The 17,332-nt window shown below is 43.0% G+C and overlaps 1 protein-coding gene across 1 annotated transcript in view; it reads right to left on the bottom strand.

Moving 5' to 3' along the window:
* Positions 1-17,332, bottom strand: part of LOC309560764 (ectonucleoside triphosphate diphosphohydrolase 8-like) — a 140,091-nt gene that overhangs the window by 95,946 nt on the left and 26,813 nt on the right. Inside the window, exon 3 of the mRNA XM_082264417.1 lies at positions 4,294-4,411. Coding sequence (XP_082120543.1) covers positions 4,294-4,411 — 118 coding nt within the window. The remainder of the gene's footprint in view (positions 1-4,293; positions 4,412-17,332) is intronic.

Here is a 17,332-nt window from a genome sequence, read left to right as displayed (position 1 = left end):
GTCACACTACAATCGCCGGTACAGCGGGAGAAAGACAGAGCGGCTTATGTAAACAAGCCGCCTGTCATTCTCCCCTGTGTAAAAGTGAAGATCAGACAGTTCTACTATGTAGAACTGTTGATCTTTGTTTTTACACTAGTAGACCTGTCCCTGCACAGTTAGAATCACACCCCTAGGACACACTTAACCCCTCCCTGTCCAATACTGTTAACCCCTTCCCTGCCAGTGTCATTTTTGCAGTAACAGTGCATATATATAGCACTGATTACTGCAGTAATGTCACTGGTACCCCCAAAAGTGTCAAAAATGTCAGTCAAGGGTCCGATCTGTCCGCCGCAATGTCGCAGTACCGCAAAAAAAATCGCAGATCGCCGCCATTACTCGTTAAAAAAAAAACACCAAAAATGACAAAAATCTTTCCCTTTGTTAGTAAACGCGATAACTTTTGCGCAAACCAATCAAAATACGCTTTTTGCGATTTTTTTTACCAAACATAGGTAGCGTAAAACAAATTGGCTGAAAATGTTAAAAAATTTTGATTTTTACATTGTTTTTTGGGGGAATTTCATATAAAAAAAGTGAAAAATATTGTTGTTTTTGCAAAAATTACGCTCTTTTTTTGTTTATAGCGCGTGATCAAAAAATCGCACAGGTGATCAAATACCACCAAAAGAAAGCTCTGTTTGTGGGAAAAAAAGGACGTGAAATTCGTTTAGGTACAGCGTCGCACGACCGCGCAATTGTCCGTTAAAATCACGCAGTAAAAAATCGCAAAAAAACCCCTGGTCTTTTAGCAGGAAAATCCTCCGGTGGTAAAGTGGTTAACTGTAGATTAAAAAAAAGGAATTTAATTTGATCTGGCATTTTTAAAAAGTACACTAACATTTTGATTTTGTTACAAATCATTGCAAGATTTACAATGTTGCACTTTTTTTAGGACAACATTTAAAATGAAAAAAAATAGCAAACAAAATAAAAAGTTTCCATAATAATATGTAGGAAAGTGGAAAAAAAAAAAATCAGCAGGCAGCAGGATAATAATAGCTAAGGGCCGGTTCACATTAGTGCGATCAGATATCGCATGTAATTTGGAGCGCACTGCTCCTAAATTACATGCGATCTCTGTGCGGTGCAAATTTCAGCCATACAGTCTGTATGGCTGAATACGCACCGCAATCGCACTAAACATGCACATGACCCTTTTTTTATCCGCAGCAGAATCGGATCGCATGGTGGTTCACACTAGTGCGATCCGATTCTGTGCCAACTTGCAGATCGCACTGCGATATGCGATCCGATCTGGGGGTGTTGTTAACTTCTAATTGACACCCCCTGCTTATCGCATATGGCAGTGTGAACTGCCAGGGGTGCGGATGCGATGCAGGAACATGCTGCATATTCGCAGCATTCCCGTGTCGCAGAAGTGTGAACTGGGACTTAGACTTATATCTGTGGTGGGCGGTCGTTATGTGGTTAATTATTTATTTATTTTTTACACTATTCATTTAAAAAAAAATGTTTTGATCACTTTTTTTGCTGTAACAAGGAATTTAAACATCCCTTGTGACAGTAATAGGCAGTGACAGCCCAAATCCCTCCTTTGCACTTAAAAGCATTCAAAACGCCAAGTTTGGCTGTTTCGAATACTGTTTTTTTTTAAAATCTGGTGCCTTTAAGGCTCCAGTACCAGGAAGTGATGTCATGACATCGCTTCTGGCTTTGTTCGGGTTTCCGGCCAGCTGGTGGACTTACGAGCTGGTCGCTTGGGTCTCCCAGTGGGACGGGAGACCCGGGTGAGCCGCGGGGGGGGGGGTGGATGATGTCCCCTCCCTCTCCTTGTGATGACAGCTGAACAAGCAGCTATTTAGCCACATTGGTTTTCATTACAAGAAAGCTGACCGTAGGCTCTAAACAACAGTACCGGGGTGGTGTCTCTAGCTGCAGGCATCACCCTGATACAACCCCCTGAAGCCGAGGCCTCATATTTCCGTTCCGTTGGTGCTAAGGGGTTAACAGACATCAAATGCAGACCGAATGAGTTGGCCAACCCTAACATCAAGGGCGATCAAGGGGTAAATATGTGCCTTACTATGTGTAAGGTTTGTAAAGTGTGCTGCTTTTTGCTCATGATCTCTCAGCTTCTCATCCCAAACTGACAGTTCGCTCTCTGCATTGCATGTCAACAGAGAGCTCTGGTCTGAAATGTACAGAGCCAATCAGTAGGTCCTGGCCGTAAATTATTGGCCGGGACTTGCTGACAGGCCAGGGGATATGCATGCGTGCACTCTAAAACTGGAAGTAGGCAATAGGCAGCAATGTACTAGTACTTCGCTTTGCCTACAGCAGCCACCCACAGTACAATGTGGTTACTTTGTATCTATCTTAAGTCTTTACAATGTTTAAGAACACTGTCAGAGGGTCAGTTTTTTGACAGCAGCTGGTATTGGGGCTCAGGCACACCAGCCCTTCATCACCTAGATAAGTGTGTTCATGTACAAATCAATGACAGACTGTCAGCAGCTGTTCACATGTATTCACACATGAAGCTATCAGCTCCAATTATAACCAAACAGCTGTCAGCCTGCCATTGCTTTGTACAGACTTCCTGCCCTCAGCTGATGGCAAACATTTGGACATAAGCGCTACAGGAATATGGTGACCTGGGCAGTGTATGGTTCTAATTGGCTGTGTGTGGAAGCTCTAATAGCTGCTTTACTTACACAGCAACATACACAATTGGGAACTGCCAGCAAATACAGTACAGGAATAGAATATGACATTTTTGTTTTTGAGTTTAGTTGGGATTTGGGTAATATGACATGAAAAAACTGATGAGTCGAGTAAGAATAGCTTTACCAATATGAAACGGTCCTTGTGGAGGAGCAGATAGTGCCACCCATTATACGCACCCAAAAAAACCTTAATTGTAGTACACAGGATGTGTGTAGTAGCCCTGTCCTTCTGCCACGCTGCCTCCCCTTCTTGTATTTGACGACCCACAAGACTAACCATCTATTACAAACAGTAATAGATAAAATCAAAGTTTTTATTAAAAACGACAAAGCAAACGTTTTAAAAGCTCAAGATTAAAAAGTATACATCATACAAATTACGTTGATACAATGCCTCCCTTAAATTGATGCCCATAGGTGTATAGACCCTATTGTTGATAGATGTTGAGTCCAACGACTTCTACGCATGCTTGGGGTATCTTTCATAACATATAGGTGAACTACCTCAACGTGTTTCGTGGGAAACCCCTGCATACTTAAAAGTGTTTGGTTTTACCTATTACTGTTTGTACTTTGGCACCTTAAGTCCATCTATTTTTTTGTATTATTACCTAAATTACCAGGATGTACTTCAGCAACCCCACTACTTGTCAATTACCCACAGATGTCAAGTGTTCTGAATCTTAAGACTTTTGATTGCTTTCTCCCTACTGTATTGGTAAATTGTCTCATTTGGTCCCAAGACCCACTCCATAGAAGCCATGGTTTCCATGCATTGCACTGATGGCCTGAATAATATTAGCCTGAAACAGCTGTATGCAGTTTGGAATGGATGGCTGTATGATATTAAGCTATATTTGCACTATACATCAGCAGTTCTGGATGTGCATCTGGCCAATAGGGCGTAAAGTAAAGACTTGCATGGCTCTCCCCACTATCCTGAAATGAGGAATATGCTCTTATTATCAAGATATGTGATGGGATGAGACATACAAGTACCTTCTCTTTTCAAAAGTATTTACCGTGAGGCTAACTACATTTTCTAGCTTGCTCTTGCAGCAGAAAAAGCTGGATGGTTGTTGGAAAGATCACAAGGATTGTTCTAAATAATGAGAATACCGTCAGGAAAGGAGTAAAGCATTAAAATGCAAAGTGCCGTACCTTCTAGCAGCCATTTAGAATTCATTGCATATTGGTCTGACCTCAGCGGAAAAATATTTCCATTAGTTGCAAGGTGAAAACATACTTTGCGTATAGGAGAAGCTATAATTATCCTTTACTTTTTCTTCACCACTGTTCCAGATAAGCTGAATAATACCCTATACTTCTAAGTATGAGAGAACACATGAGAAGCCTTTTGTATCCCTGCCCAACTTCATTTTCATGTCCAATTGGCTAAGACTCATAGCAAGTAACCAGAAATCTGGTGCTACCTAGCAATCATGGTGGTGAAAAGTGAAGGGAAGGTAAAAAGAGGATCCCTAAAGTCCCTCCTGAAAAAGAAAACATGTTACTTCTGGCAAAGTCCAGTTCCACTTCAAGTAAAATGTAAATGACGTACCTGGAACTTCACACATGTCGATCTGAGAGACAATCCCTGTGTCATTCTCCTTGTGTGCCGGCCACTGATAGACGTAGAGTGAAGTGTGGGATGAGCCAGCATCAAACACTACACCAAACTGCAAGAAAGAAGAACACTGCTTAGAGCTGCACACAGGTTTTTTACCTAATGCAGAGAATGCATTAACATAAGAAACTTCCACCTTTAGAACCACTTTAAAAAGGCCACTGTAATGCAAAATACTAAACTGTAATGCTTAATGCTGACCTCTAGACCAACCTTCAGTATTGCAGATGTACATGCTCCTCTCCTGTACTGAAACTGCTTGCTCTGATTTTACTGCACACTGTGAGCATCTATGTGGTCCCTGAGAGATATTTGATCCAGGGCTCCCATGTTTTGTTTCAGGTAATTTATCATATAAGATGGCTGAGAGTTTCTCTTTAACCATTATCAAGGAGAGTTTGGTCTTAACCATATCAAATGAGTTGGTGGGAGACTTCCAAGATCTGGCTATAGCTATACGTGCAACTATTAACACAAAGGAGATCAACCTCCTTACATGTCTCCGAGCCTCTAGAATTGGTTGGCCCAACAAAGCTTGTTGTTGGGTCTTTTTAAGATTTGTTCTGGTCAGCGAGTATATAAAATTGTGCACACAGGTCCAAAATCATCAAACATTTGGGCAGTCCCACCAAACATGAAGGAATGAGCCTTCCTGACTACAACCTCTAAAGCACAGAGATGAAGCACCAGGATTGCAAGAGGCCAACTCGTTGGGACCATATATAATCTGAGTACATTTTTGTAGTTAGCCTCCAAGATAGGTGTATTGATATACGATCTGGAAGCATGTCCCCTCTATCTTATACCAGTTGTCAAGTTCTAATTCCACATTCAGATCACTTTTCTACTTGGTCATTTACAGCTTGGTGGATTTTGACATTCGTATAGTGTAGATTGCTGAAAATAAACCTGATCATTTGTCACATGAACTACACAAGGCTTCTAAGGCGGTCCAGCTAGAGATATCTCCCTGATGTTGTAGAGAATGAAAAAAATGAGTCAGCAGTGTATAATACTGTAGCTCTGAATCTGGAAGTTGATGGTTTTCGCACAGAAACTGGAGCGAGAGAACACTTCCACCATTACATATATCAGCGATCCATTGAAATCTCTTGTTTGTCTACCATTTGAACGTTGTAGGAGTGAGACCCGGGGTGCGGCCTAAGATGGTAGGATGCATGAGGTACAGGCTCAATGAAAAGAGGGTGAGACACACAAAACAGTTGGCCTAGCCTTGGCCAGCAACCGCATCAGGTGGGCCTGGAGGCCCGCGGCCATAGACTGTGGACATCCAAGGCAGTAAAGCTTTTTGGGTATGAAAGTGCACTAATTGAGCTAGTTATTCTGCTTGAAAGTATTTTAGGAGGTCAGGGACCCCCAAGTCCCCTTTACTGTTAAGGTGATCTAAAGGCAAGAGCATGCCTCTTCTCTCCCCTTGGTGCATCCCAATCGGAATGAATGGCCTGGATTATATCTTTTATCCTCTGCGTTTGGTCCAATACCTGTCTGTGGGGTACAAACTCCACCTGGTTCAGGTGAATGTAGTTTAAGAGGAAGGAGTTGAATCTATTGTCTAGTATTTTAGTCATAATTTTCAAATCAACATTGATTATAAAGATATGGGCCTATAGTTGGCACAGTCGCCCTGGTCTTTGCCCGGTTTTGGAATTCCATGTATGAATGAAGGCCATGTTGTCATGAGGGGTAAACTATTGCCCTTTCCTAACTCATTGAAAAACAAACACAAGCCAGGGAGTCCTGTGAAGTAGCAGCGGGTGGAAGACAGAGCCTGCTGCTGCTTCACACAGAGTGGCTCCACAAGTGAGCAGGCGGAGCTGCATATAAGTTATGATTGCCTTTGTAGCCCCAGAAGAGGTTTTCATTGTTTGCACGCTTTTATCTGATGTAAGTAGCCTTCGTTTTATTAAAATTTATGGAAGGTTTTACACTATATCAGTTTTTTTTCTATGGGCACTAACCCATGGAGGAGAGAGGAGTGTAATAAAGGGAGCAGTAAACTGAAGTCTTCGTGTGATCTGTGATCTTCTCATTAACCCCTTAAGGATGAAGGAAGAGAGCAGTGTGCTGGAGGAAAATATATTCAAGCCCTTTTGCCTTCCTTTTAATTGAAGCAGAATTTCACCCAAAAGGGGAAGTTCTGCTTTCCCTCCTTACGAATATTTGAAGTGGTCTTTTTTCTGGGGGGGACCTGATTTTGACAGGTACCCGCTCCCACTTCTGGTCAGATTGATGCGACGAGCTGAGTGGAAGTTGGGGCCCCCCTCCTTTCCCCCCACAACCTCTTGGGACACATCACAGGTCCCAGGAGACTGCAGGACCAGCATAGTTCACGCAGTGGGCAGCTGGCTGTGAAGCCACAGTTGGCTGCCTACAGTTAAGATGTCTGTGCCTGCACCCGAAGTCCAGCAAAGAGCCATGCCGGGTGAGGTCATCGCTGGATCCTAGGATAAGTAAAGTGAGCTTTTCTATCGTATTTGTAGTAGCTGACTTTCAAATTTTTGTTTACAGGGTAAATAACCTCTTTAAGTAAGGCAATTATTTATGGTTAGCGCATAGTATTTACTCTTTAGGGTTGAAGGTGTCTCCAGTGGATTATCTACTTTTTTTAGTGGTGGAATGCATTTATGAGGGACTCACATCTATATTTTAACATGTGCACATGAATAAAATGGATTCGGTTGAAGTTAACCATCCTTAGGACGTTGTTATATATATTTGGAAACTGGTGAAAATACACTTTTAACCATTTGCGGACCACGCATCCTCAATGAATTGTGGAAGGGTGGCCAGCATAGGTAAAACTACGTACATCGCTGATTATACACAGCAGGAGCCTGTCAGCAAATCCAGGCCAATGATTCATGGCCAGGACTTGCTGATCAGCTGAGTACAATCAGAGACCAGAGCCCTGTGTTGACAATCAACACAGGGCTCTGTACAGAGGGAACAATCGCTGTGTTTCTTATCTCTGCAAAGCATAGATAAGAAACAAAGATCTGTAGTAAAAAGCAGCCAACATTACACATTGTTAGGCACACATTTAACCCCTTGATCATCCTATATGGTAACCCTTTCCCAGCCAGTGTCATTAGTACAGTGACAGTGTATAGTATTGGCACTGATCACTGTATTAGGGTCACTGGTGATATCGGTGGTAGTTAGTTCCTATCCCCCAGCGTCAGTTTTAGATTGCCTGCCACACTATCGCAGACCAATAATAGGTCAACGCCATAAGTAGTATATAAATAAAAACTCCAGTATATATATATATATATATATATATATACATACATACATACCATAGTTTGCACTTTCATGCAAATCTTTTTTTCTAATCAAAGACATGTAGCAGAATACATATTGGCAAAAATGTATGCAGAACATATACATACACACACATATATATATATACACACAGTATCTCAAAGTAAGTACATCCCTCACATTTTTGTAAATAATTTATTATATCTTTCCATGTGACAACACTGAAGAAATAACACTTTGCTATAATGTAAAGTAGTGAGTGTACAGCTTATATAACAGTGTACATTTGCTGTCCCCTCAAAATAACTCAATACACAATTTTCTTTTTTTTTTTATATGTTTTGGTTAAAGTTTTGGTCTTTTTTCGTTTATATCACAAAACATTAAAAAATACAGTGGTAATCAAATACCACCAGAAGAAAACTCTATTTGTGTGAAAAAAAATGGCATCAAACTTAATTCGGGTACAGCATTGTATGACTGCGCAATTACCAGTTAAAACTGCGCAGTGTCCAAAAGCAAATAATGGCATGGTCATAAGGGGGGGTAAAATCTTTCACAGCTAGTAGTTAAACACCAGGACGACTGTTATGTGGACACCATTTTTATTTTCATTTTTGTTTTGACTTTGCAATATTTTATATGTATTTGGTATATATTTGATTTATAGTATCCTTGACTGTCTTTTCATGTTCATTATCCAGATCACTGGGCTTCTGTTGGGTGTTTCTTCACTGAACATAATTATCATACATATTCGATCTTACACAATGGGCTGAAGAAGGCAATTGTGTGGAATGTACTTTTGTCTAAGAAAGATCACAAATGACGTTCACACAAAAACGAAAGTTATCAGAAAATTTTGCAGAATGAACATTTTACTGAATGTTTTGATATTTCTATTTTTACATCTTAAGACAATTCAATGTTAGATGACAATATGTACAATGAGGGAAAAAAGTATTTGATCCCCTGCTGATTTTGTACATTTGCCCACTGACAAAGAAATGATCAGTCTATAATTTTAATGGTAGATTTATTTTAACAGTGAGAGACAGAATAGACAGAACAACAAAAAAATCCAGAAAAACGCATTTCAAAAAAGTTATAAATTGATTTGCAGTATTTGACCACTTCGCAAAACATGACTTAGTACTTGGTGGAGAAACCACTTGTTGGCAATCAGAGGTCAGACGTTTCTTGGAGTTTGCACTAATCTCAGGAGGTAATTTGTCCCACTACTCTTTGCAGATCCTCTCCAAGTCATTAAGGTTTCGAGGCTGACGTTTGGTACCTCAAACCTTCGGCTGCCTCCACTTATTTTCTATGGGATTAGGGTCTGGAGACTGGCTTAGGCCATTCCAGGACTTTAATGTGCTTCTTCTTGAGCCACTCCTTTGTTGCCTTGGCCGTGTGTTTTAGATCATTGTCATGCTGGAATACCAATCCTATTTTCAATGCCCTGGCTGAGGAAAGGAGGTTCTCACCCAAGATTGGACAGAACATGGCCCCATCCATCATCCCTTTGACGCAGTGAAGTTGTCCCGTCCCCTTAGCAGAAGAACATCCCCAAAGCATTACATTTCAACCTCCATGTCTGGCAGTGGGGATGGTGTTCTTGGGGTCATAGTCAACATTCCTCCTCCTCCATTCATAGCGAGTTGAGTTGATGCCGAAGATCTTGATTTTGGTCTCATCTGCCTACAACACTTTCGCCCAGTTCTCCTCTGAATAATTCAGATGTTCATTAGAAAATTTCAGATAGGCCTGTACATGAGCTTTCTTGAGCAGTGGGCCCTTGCGGGCGCTGCAGGGTTTCAGTCCTTCATGGCATAGTATGTTACCAATAGTTTTCTTGGTGACTATGGTCCCAGCTGTCTTGAGGCCATTGACAAGATTCTCCTGTTTAGTTCTGGGCTGAATCCTCACCATTCTCATGATCACTGAAACTCCACGAGGGGAGATCTTGCATGGAGCCCCAAGCTGAGGGCGATTAACAGTTATTTTTTGTTTCTTTCGATTGCGAATAATCGCACCAGCTGTTGTCACCCTCTCATCAAGCTGCTTGGCGATGGTTTTGTAGCCCATTACAGCCTTGTGTAGGTCTACAATCCTGTCCCTGACATCCTTGGACAGCTCTTTGGTCTTGGCCATGGTGGAGAAATTGGAATCTGATTGATTGATTGCTTCTGTGGACAGGTGTCTTATAAACAAGTGAGAGGAAGAACAGGCGCCACTGTATTAAGCCGAAAAGTTTTATTGCATACAATCACATAATCACTTACACAGAGGTAAAAGCCAGTCCATGTAGCAACACCTCCCGCCGCACGATCCGGCCGTCCACCGGCCCGGAAGTGACGTCGTGGGAAGCTGGTCCAGCTTCCCACGACGTCACTTTCGGGCCGGTGGACGGCCGGATCGTGCGGCGGGAGGTGTTGCTACATGGACTGGCTTTTACCTCTGTGTAAGTGATTATGTGATTGTATGCAATAAAACTTTTCGGCTTAATACAGTGGCGCCTGTTCTTCCTCTCACTTCTGCCAGCGGAATTCCCGGAGTTTTCCCGCCAGTGCTGCCTTGTACCCGGCCATCCTGAACAGTTCACATCAAGAACCAGGAGACATCCCCTGCGCCCTCTTTTGCGGTGGACTCCCCCTCCTCTTGTTTGGTCAGAAGCGCCCAACACCCACTTTCTCTGGTGTCTTATAAACAGGTAACTCCCTTTAAGAATGCTCCTAATCTCAGATCGTTACCTGTATAGAAGACACCTGGGAGCCAGAAATCTTGCTAATTGATAGGAGATCAAATACTTATTTCACTCATTATGCAAATCAATGTATAACTTTTTTGAAATGCGTTTTTCTGGATGTTTTTGTTATTATTCTGTCTCTCACTGTTAAAATAAACCTACCATTAAAATTATAGACTGATAATTTCTTTGTCAGTGGGCAAACGTACAAAATCAGCAGGGGATCAAATACTTTTTTCCATTTACTGTACTGTATGTGGGTGTAGGCCCAGGGGTTGGGGAAAGACCCAAGGGGTAGGGACCCAAAGGGAAGACTCACACATACAATGGTTATGAAGGTGAACTGTATTGTTAACCATTCCAGTCACAACAACTGAGTCTCTTCAACAGTAATAACCGATCAGCAATACTCTCAATAGAAGACAAAACTCAAAGCTCAAGGCCGGCGGCATTTGTCACGAAGGAGGTAGGCAGGCAGATGCAGCAAGCACACAACCAAAAAAGTAGATGGCACTAATCCCTATACTGTCCATAGGCTAGGTTACTCTCCCTGTCAAGCAGGTTCCTTTCCCTAACTCCAGCACATGCAAAATGCATGCCAATCTCAATGGTCCAGGGCTTTCTATAAGCTCTGCCCTTACCAAAGATGGCTGCAGGGTTGCCTGGATGGCAGTGGCCAGTCAGACCACAGCCCACCCTTTGACCATGTGTGGCCCTAAGAGGAATGCACATTCTCCTTGCCCTCCCTTCTGCCTGCAAGGCAAGCACAGTGCCACCCATGTAGGAAGGTCAACTGCACCTGCCTACACAGTTAAATACATCTTTTAAATCTGTGAGCATCACATCAATGTAATCTGGCACTGCTACTGTGTATTTTGTGGAAAAATGTGTTTTTAGAGCAAAGATAGGTAACATAACTTAGTTAACCAACACACTTATTATGGTTGCAAAAAAAAAAAAAAAATATATATATATATATATATATATATATATATATATATAAGCCACCATATTACAGCGAGTGGAGATTGGTGACCCATAGTTTCACTTTATGCCATTTCAAGATCTCTCCTTGGATGTTCTTTGCATTTATCTTATGGACTTTATAATGTTTTAACATTTATAGTTATCAGTTTTGTGTTTGAATGATTATACACATTTATGGATTATTAAGGGGATTCACTATTGTTCCTATAATCGTATTTGCAGTCATAGGTTACTCCTTGAACTTTAGAGGTGGCAGGAGAGCACCACCATCCTTGCGCTACTGGTATTTAATGTAATTATTGCATTGAATTCCCCCTCTATTATATATTTTTTGTTAAGTAGTAGCACTTATTGGGTTTGTTTTTGCTCCTAAACGCATAGGGTTACTCATTATCCCTTTTTTAAGGTGTTGTGGGTATCTGTTTTACAATGTTATCTACAGGTTTATGGAGGAGGGCCTCCATAGGGTCCTTGTCAAATTGAGACATTTATAGGTGGTTTATACTACTGGAACAGGAGATGTCACTAGCAGGAAACCTTTTTGAGGAAAAACTTTATTAATAGAAGTGTGATTTGCAGTGAAGTGTACACTTTCATCTTGACTCCTTTTCTGGTATTTAGAATGTTGTACTGGTTGAAGTGAATCTTGCAGAGGTTGCATGTTAATTCCACCCAAAATTTAGGCTGGTCAGTTTGTTAGGATTTAAAGATTCTTTTAACCACTTACCTACAGTGCACTTTCACCCCCTTCCTGCCCAGACCGATTTTCAGCTTTCAGCGCTCTCACACTTTGACTAAGAATTACTCAGTCATGCAACACTGTACCCATTCAAAAATTGTGTCCTTTTTTTCACACAAATAGAGCTTTCTTTTGATGGTATTTAATCACTACTGGGTTTTTTATTTTTTGTGCTATAAATAAAAAAAGACTGAAAATATTGTGAAAAAACGCATTTTTCTTTGTTTCTGTCATAAAATTTTGCAAATTAGTAATTTTTCTTCACAAATTTTGGCCAAAATTTATACTGCTACTTATCTTTGGTAAAAATAACCCAAGTAAGTGTATATTATTTGGTCTTTGTGAAAGTTATAGAGTCCACAAGCTATGGTGCGAATCATTGAAAATTGATCACACTTGATCACACCTGATGTACTGAAGGCCTATCTCATTTCTTGAGACACTAAAAAGTCAGGAAAGTACAAATACCCCCCAAATGACCCCTTTTTGGAAAGTAGACATTCCAAGGTATTTAATAAGGGGCATGGTGAGTTTTTTGAAGTTGTCATTTTTTCCCACAATGCTTTGCAAAATGAAGATTTTTTTTTTTTTTTTTATTTTTTTTTACAAATTGCCGTATTAACAGGTTATTTCTCTCACACAGCACATGTATACTTGCAACTACACCCCAAAACACATTCTACTACTCCTTCTGAGTATGGCGATACCACATGTGTGAGACTTTTTCACAGCCTGGCCACATACAGAGGCCTAACATCCAACCAGCACCGTCCGGCATTCTAGGAGCACAAATTTCACATATAATTTCCTGACAACCTATCGTACTTTTGAAGGCCCTGGAGCACCAGGACAATGGAAACCCCTATAAAACGACCCCATTTTGGAAAGCAAACACCCCAACGTATAATTTTTGAGGCATAATGAGTCTTTTGAATATGTCATTTTTTTCCACAAGTTTTTGGAAAATGTGGAAAGAAAATGAAAACACATTTTTTTTTACACAAAGCTGTCCATTTATGCAATATTTCTAACACATAGCATGTACATAGCAAAAATTGCACCCCAAAATACATTCTGCTATTCCTCCTGAGTATGGCGATACCACATGTGTAACACTTTTTCACAGCCTGGCCACATACATAGGCCTAACATCCAAGTAGCGCTTTACACAAAGTTGTCCATTTATCCACTTTAAGACTGGGCCTATTTTTGACACTTGGTGTTTACAAGCTAAAATCATTTTTTTGCTAGAAAACTACTTGGAACCCCCAAACATTATATATTTTTTTTTAGCAGAGACCCTAGAGAATAAAATGGAGATCGTTGCAATATTTTTTATCACACCATATTTGCGCAGCAGTCTTCCAAATGCGATTTTTTGGAAAAAAAATCACTTTTTTGATCTAAAAAATAAGAAACCAGTAAATTTAGCAAATTTTTTTTCCATAATGTGAACGATAATGTTACGCCGAGTAATTAGATACCCAACATGTCATGCTTCAAAATTGCGCATGCTCACAGAATGGCGCCAAACATTGGTACTTAAAAATCCCCATAGGCAACATTTTAAAAATTTCTGCAGGTTACTAGCTTAGAGTTACAGAAGAGGTCTAGGGCTTAAATTATTGCTCTCGCTCTAACGATCGCGGCGATACCTCACATGTATGGTTTGAACACCGTTTACATATGTGGGCGGGACTTGCGTATGCGTTTGCTTCTGCGCGCGAGCTAACGGGGACAGGGCGCTTTAATTTTTTTTTTTTTTTTTTTTTCCTATTTATTTTATTTATTATTTTTTTATTTTTACACAGTTTAAAAAAAAAAAATGTTTTGATAATTTTTATTCCTATTACAAGGAATGTAAACATCCCTTGTAATAGAAATAGGCATGACAGGTCCTCTTTATTGTGAGATCTGGGGTCAAAAAGACCTCACACCTCACAACTACACTAAAAAAGAAAAAAAAAAAAAAAAATTGTTGAAAGAGGAAAAAAAAAAAAGCAAAAAAAAAAAGCGGCCCTTTAAACCGGTTGCTAGGCAACGTCTTTTGACGTAGCTCCGGTCCTCCAAGACCATAGAGTTGAGTGAGGGCCATCTTGCCCTCACTCGACTTCCTGTCTCTGAGGATCCGGGACCGGATAGTTTTCCCCGCTGCCGGCGGGTCCGGTAAGCTGGGAAAACGTCTGGGACGCGGCAGGAGGGGGGGGGGCACCTCTTCCCCTGCACCGTAAGGGTAATTCCGCGGCGAATCCGCCACTGGGACCACCCTTATCTGAAAGCCGACCGCCCGCCGTTTCAAAAAATACCGGGGTTATGGGGGCTATCTTCTGCCATAACCCCAGTATTTAGCTTTTAATGGCCGACGCATATAGTCGTTAGGCGGTCAGTAAGTGATTGCATGTATATGGCAAACAGGTGACGATGACTGATGGGGTGACAGGTGACGATGACTGATGGGGTGACAGGTGACGATGACGGATGGGGTGACAGGTGATGATGACTGATGGGGTGACAGGTGATGATGATTGATGAGGTGACAGGTGACGATGATTGATGAGGTGACAGATGACAATCACTGACCGGGTGACATGTGACGATGATTGATGGGGTGACAAGTGACGATCACTGATGGGGTGTCAAGTGACGATGATTGATAGGGTGACAGATGACGGTGACTGATGGGGTGACAGGTGACGATGACTGATGGGGTGACAGGTTACGATGACTGATGGGGTGACAGATGACGATGACTGATGGGGTGACAGGTGACGGTGATTGATGGGGTGACAGGTGACGGGGCGATGGTCACTGATGGGTGACAGGTGACGGGCGATGGTGCACGGCGGTACTGATGGCAGTCTCTGGTGACCGGTGAACTTTAGGCTACATTCACATGTGAGCGTAGCGATCACGGGCAGAATCACTGCGATTCTGCCCGTGATCCAGAAATCATTGCAAATGGCGGGACGCCTGTGCGTTGCCCGCTGTGCGATGTTGCTGCGATTTCCGCCTGCCGAATCGCGGTAACATCACGCAAACAACGCATGACGCCCCAAAGAAACTCTTGTACTTTTTTGGGCGTCATGCGATGTTTGCGCGATGTTACTGCGATTCGGCAGGCGGAAATGGCGGCAACATCGCACAGCGTTTGGGGTGCTATTGCAAATCACGGGCAACGCACAGGCGTCCCGCAATTTGCAATGATTTCCGGATCGCGGGCAGAATCGCGGTGATTTTGCCCGCGATCGCTGCGCTCACATGTGAACGTTATGGGTGTCAATTTCTGGGCACTGATGAGGTGACTGTTGGGTGACAGGTGACATTGGGGGGGGCTGAGGACTGTGTGGGGGGACCTTTATTACTGTGATTTTAGTGTGATTTTACTTTGTGACATGTGTACAGAGCAGTAACTCACTATTTCTAGCTCTTCTCCCCTCATACTGGAAACTGTATGAGGAGAGAAGAGCTAGTAACAGTGAGTTACTGCTCTGTGTTTACATTTTGTGATCGGCTGTGAATGGATTCACAGCCGATCACATAGTAAACAGTCACTGTCAGTGACTGTTTACTACCGCCGGTGACAGCTGTGTTCCTACGGAACACAGTGCCACCGACATGACCGCGCTGCGCGCTCCCGATCGCGCATGCGCGGTCATCTCCCGGCCGCCTCCATTGTGATCGGCTGTGTCATTGGAACACAGCCGATCACGTGGGAAACAGCCATGCCTATTGGCTGTTTCCCCCCTGCCGGTGACCGGCTGTGTCCCGGGGACACACCGACACCGGCAGTGCACGGCGGCGCGCCCGCGATCGCGCGCCTGCCGTGCTTGAATGGGCGGACGTCATATGACGTCCGCCCAGGATAATAGCCGCACCGTCCCGCCGTCATATGACGGCGGGCGGGCGGTAAGTGGTTAATGAGACAATTTTAGGGTGGCTTGCTTTTAGTAATTTCTGCTTTGGACATGGTTGATAGGGATACCTTTTAGGCTGTAATTGTCTAGACCAGGGGTGGGGAACCTACAGTTTGGGGGCCGTATGCGGCCCCCGAAGTCATCTGGTCCGGCCCCCCATGCAGCTGAGTCTGTGTCTCTCAGCTGATCTGTCAGAATGGAGCTGATGCTTCCTGTATAGTGTCTGCTCCATTATGACAGTCTGAGTGAGTCACAGGTGGAGTGATATCAAATGCACTCCGCCTGTGACCAATACAGGAAACCTCACCTCTTCCAGCCAGAGCCAGCAGTACTCATAGCAGTACCAGCCAGAACCAGCAGTACCCACAGCAGAACCAGCAGTACCCACAGCAGTACCAGCCAGAGTCAGCAGTACCTACAGCACAGTACCAGCCAGCAGTACCAGCCTGAGCCAGCAGTACCCACAGCAGTACCCGCCCGAGCCAGTAGTACCAGCCAGCAGTACCCACAGCACACTACCAGCCATCAGTACCAGCCTGAGCCAGCAGTACCTACAGCACAGTACCAGCCTGAGTCAGCAGTACCAGCCTGAGCCAGCAGTACCCACAGCAGTATCAGCCTGAGCCAGCAGTACCCACAGCAGTACCAGCCAGCAGTACTCACAGCACAGTAAAAGCCAGTAGTACCAGCCTGAGCCAGCAGTACCCACAGTAGTACCAGTGCGACGAGCCAGAACCGCAGGGGCGACACGTGAGGTGCACGGTGGGCCGATGAGAGACAGCAATAATACAGTTCATCGGTTTACTCACGGTTAGCAGAAAGCCTCCCTGGGCTGGTCGCACAGTGAAGAGGAAGACAGCACGAAATCCTCCGGGGCACGCTCTGTGATAGGGAAACGCCAGCCAAGATGGTGGTTGAGGTGCCCATGATGACAGGGGTGTTTAGAGTGCTTGTGGTGGCTGGGTCCCTTGATGGTATTTGTCGTGACGCCAGTACCGTTAATGGTGGTACAACCAGTTGTAGTAGCAATAGTGAAGAATGAGGTAGACAGTGGTAGGATACAACTCACAACTTTTACTGTGACTGGTTTTGATTGCAGTACAAACATCCAGATAGAATACAGTCTCTGGGTAAATAGAGGAATTCTGCTTATCCACTGTTAATAGGTTTTGGTAGGTCTTGTCTCAGGCTGTGGTTCAGTATAATGCTTACTTGTTCCTGGTCCCTTTAGAATCCAGTGAAATTTGGTGAGGTTGCCAGTGGCTAAGGAAATCCTTCACCTTTATTCTCAAAGGTCTT

This window comes from Pelophylax lessonae (assembly GCF_965119305.1).
Source record: "Pelophylax lessonae genome assembly, chromosome: 7".
NCBI lineage: Eukaryota > Metazoa > Chordata > Amphibia > Anura > Ranidae > Pelophylax > Pelophylax lessonae.
This window is presented reverse-complemented; position numbering and strand designations above follow the sequence as displayed.